The sequence below is a fragment of the Coloeus monedula genome (assembly GCF_965178545.1).
Source record: "Coloeus monedula genome assembly, chromosome: Z".
Lineage (NCBI taxonomy): Eukaryota > Metazoa > Chordata > Aves > Passeriformes > Corvidae > Coloeus > Coloeus monedula.
This window is the reverse complement of record NC_138822.1, coordinates 83,044,006-83,047,698: the sequence shown is the minus strand read 5'-3', so window position 1 is coordinate 83,047,698 and position 3,693 is coordinate 83,044,006. Positions and strand designations below refer to the sequence as shown.

Here is a 3,693-nt window from a genome sequence, read left to right as displayed (position 1 = left end):
CCTCTCGCCGGGACACCGCGCGCGGAGCGGGGCAGCGATCGGGGGGGGCGGGCGGCGGGAGGCCGGGCCCCGACGGGGCGCCCGCATCCCCTCCCGGTGCGGGGAGGGAGAGAGGCAGGAAGAGAGGGATGGGGGAGCCGCCCCCAGCCCCGCTCGCCACCCACCGTCTGGGAGGGGGACGTGCGGTGGGTCCGGCCCCGTCCGCCCCCCCGGGCCGCTGACGTCAGAGCGCCCACGGGGGCCGCCGCACCGGGGGCGGGGGGCTCTGTCCGGCCGCGCGGCTCCGCGGCGGCGGGCGCGGGGATGCGCTTCCCTCCCTCCCGGCGGCTGCTGGAGGAGGACGAGGAGGAGGAAGGTCCGGCGGCGGCACGGCCGGAGCGCGGCCGCGGAGGTAACGGGCGCCGGGAGGGGAGGATGCCCGGGCAGCCGCGGGGAGCACCGAAACTTCGCGGGTTTTTCGCTCCTCTTCCGCGCTTTCCCCATCCCGGGGCGTGCGGAGAGGGGACACCCCCATCGGCCGCCGCGCACCGGGGCTGCCCGCGGAGGCTCCGCGTGGAGCGGCGGGGTTTCCAGGACGGGGAGACGGACACGCCGTCCCCGCTACGTGTTCGGGGTTCCAAGCGCCCGTGGTTCAGGGATTCTTCCGAACGGGGCCGGTTCGCTCGTGTACCGTCATCTCCACACCTGCGGGGGGATGCGCACGTCGGAGAACCTGGATGCGCGGGGGCGGACAGGTCCGGGGACACCCCCGGCGAGGACGGAGGAGGTTTGAGGGAGTCCGGGGTCGCTGAGCAAACGTCCCCTCGGGTAGCGCCTCCCCATGCCGGCAGACCGGAGGAGCGGGGGGGAGGACAGGGTGTGTCCGGCGGGGACCCTCATCCCCGTGAGTGCTCGGCTGACGGCGTTGTTGTCTCTGTCCCCCTCCCCTCCCGCAGCTAGAGCAGAGCAGCCCCCCCGGCGCTGAGACGATGGCGACCAGCCCGCTGCCCGGCCCCACCGATATCTTGCTGCCGTCGCCGTCCAGCGCGTACCCGCCGGACCCCATGAGCCAGCCGAGGGCCGGCCACGCCGCCATGAAGCCCAACCAGGTGGGGCAGGTGATCCTCTACGGCATCCCGATCGTCTCCCTGGTCATCGACGGGCAGGAGCGGCTGTGCCTGGCACAGATCTCCAACACCCTCCTCAAAAACTTCAGCTACAACGAGATCCACAACCGGCGGGTGGCCCTGGGCATCACCTGCGTGCAGTGCACGCCGGTGCAGCTGGAGATCCTGCGGCGGGCCGGGGCCATGCCCATCTCCTCCCGCCGCTGCGGCATGATCACCAAGAGGGAGGCAGAACGGCTCTGCAAGTCCTTCTTGGGGGAGAACCGGCCCCCCAAATTGCCGGATAACTTCGCCTTCGACGTATCCCACGAGTGCGCCTGGGGATGCCGCGGGAGCTTCATCCCGGCCCGCTACAACAGCTCCCGGGCCAAGTGCATCAAGTGCAGCTACTGCAGCATGTACTTCTCGCCCAACAAGTTCATCTTCCACTCCCACCGCACCCCCGACGCCAAGTACACCCAGCCCGACGCCGCCAACTTCAACTCCTGGCGCCGCCACCTGAAGCTGACCGACAAGAGCCCCCAGGATGAGCTGGTCTTCGCCTGGGAGGATGTCAAGGCCATGTTCAACGGCGGCAGCCGCAAGCGCGCCCTGCCGCCCGCCCCGCCGGCCCCCGCCGCCGCCGCCCCCGCCGCCTGCCACCCGCTGGGCTCGGTGAAAGCGGCGGCGGTGGTGGGCGGCGGGCTGCTGAGCCCGCACCTCCTGGCCGCTCCGCCCGACCTGCACCAGAAGCGGCCGCGCTTTGAGGAGGACGAGGAGCTGCAGGAGGCGGTGGCGGCGGCGCACGGCGGCAAGAGCCCGCGGAGCTACCCCGTCATCCCGGTGCCCAGCAAGGGCTCCTTCGGCGGCATGCTCCAGAAGTTCCCCGGCTGCGGCGGGCTCTTTCCGCACCCCTACGGCTTCCCCGCCGCCGCCTTCGGGCTCTGCCACAAGAAGGAGGAGGGCGGCGGCGGCGATGCCCTCGGCGGGGCGGCCGCGCACAAGGCCGGCGGCGGGGCGGCGGCGGCGGGCGGCGGGCTCTCGGGGCTCTTCTGGCCGGGCAGGAAGGACGCCGCCTTCTACCCGCCCTTCTGCATGTTTTGGCCGCCGCGCACCCCGGGCGGGCTGCCGGTACCCACCTACCTGCAGCCGCCGCCGCAGCCCCCCGGCGCCCTGGGATGCTCGCTGGGGGGGGACGGGGCGGGCCTGCTGCGCCAGGCTTTCCTGGACCTGTCGGAGCCCGGCGGCGAGGCGGGGCCGGCAGGGCTGGGGACGGGGCCGGCGGGGCTGGGGACGCCGCCCGCCGCCGCCCCCCCGTCCGCGCCCGCCGCCGCCGCCGCCGCCGCCGCCCGGGACCCGCTGTTCGAGTCGCCCCCCGGTGGCAGCGCCGAGCCCGCCTCGCCCGCGGCTTCCGACGGGGGCAGCGGCGGCGGGGGCGGGCGGGTCCCTCCGCACCATCCGCACCTGCTGGAGGCGGCGGGCGGGCGCAAGGCGGGCGGTGGCTACCACCACTCCAGCGCCTTCCGCCCGGTGGGCGGCAAGGAGGACTCGGAGAGCCTGGCCAAGCTGCACGGCGGCGGCGGCCCCCCGCGCTCCGCCTCGCCCTTGCAGCTGCTGCTGCCGCCGCCGCCGCCGCCGCCCCCCGAGGATGCGGGATGCGAGAGGCACCCGCATCCTCCGCACGCCACGCACCGCCTCCTCTCCCCCGGAGGCACCAGCTGCAGCTTCGCCAGCGAAGAGAGCAGCGAGGAGGAGGAGGACGAGGAGGAGGAAGACGAGCCCGAGGTGGACGTCGAGGGGCACAAGCCCCCCGAGGAGGAGGAAGAGGATGAGGAGGAGGAGGGCGAGGAAGAGCCCCGCGGCGGAGACCCCTTGGCGGTCGGCGGCCGCTTCCCACCCGCCCGGGGGCTGCCGGAGAAGGGCGGCCGGGAGCGCCCCGCCGCCGGCCCCTTCCCCCGTCCGCCCGTCGAGGAGAAGACGGGGGATGGTCAAGCCCCGCCGCAGCCGCCTGCCGGGGCCCTGCGGGCGGGCAGCGGCGGCAGCAGCCCGGCTCATCACCCGGCGCCCGAGGAGCAGCCCCTCTACAAGGATGTAAATGCCCCGGCAGGCCCCTTCCCCTCTCTGTGGCTACTGACACCCCCACCCCGGGGCGGGAGGGGTCCCCTGACTGGGGACGTGGACGGCTGTAATCCCCCACCACCATGTCAGGCACTCTGTAGCCCCTGACTCCATGTCGGGCACTGTGAATCCCCCACCACTGGGTCAGGGACTGGGTAACCCCCCCACCATCATGTCAGGTACCAAGTCCCCAACGACTTCTCAGGCCAAGCTGGCCTTGGTGGGCTGTAGTCAGACCTGGCTCACCACGGCCTCCTGGTCAAGCCCCTCCTGCTCACCTCACTCCCAAAACCAGGGCGGCCCAAACCCCTTTGCCCAACTGGGCAAGCATCCCAGGGACATCCATTCCCATGAGAAGCTGCTTCCATGGTGGCACTGCTGCACAACATGCCAAGCATGCCAGGCCTGGATGCAGCATCCACAGGCCAGCCCCGGAAGCTAACAAAAATGACAGATTTATTTGGTGGGTGCCTTTCCCAGCAGGGTGCTG

General features: G+C 73.1%; 1 protein-coding gene across 1 annotated transcript in view; it reads left to right on the top strand.

The window, feature by feature from the left end:
- Positions 1 to 968: 968 nt before the first annotated feature.
- Positions 969 to 3,693, top strand: part of SKOR2 (SKI family transcriptional corepressor 2) — a gene marked incomplete at both ends in the record, with an annotated part of 24,373 nt that continues 21,648 nt past the window's right edge. The window contains one exon of the mRNA XM_082301845.1: positions 969 to 3,176. Within this exon, the coding sequence (XP_082157971.1) occupies positions 969 to 3,176 (2,208 nt within the window). The remainder of the gene's footprint in view (positions 3,177 to 3,693) is intronic.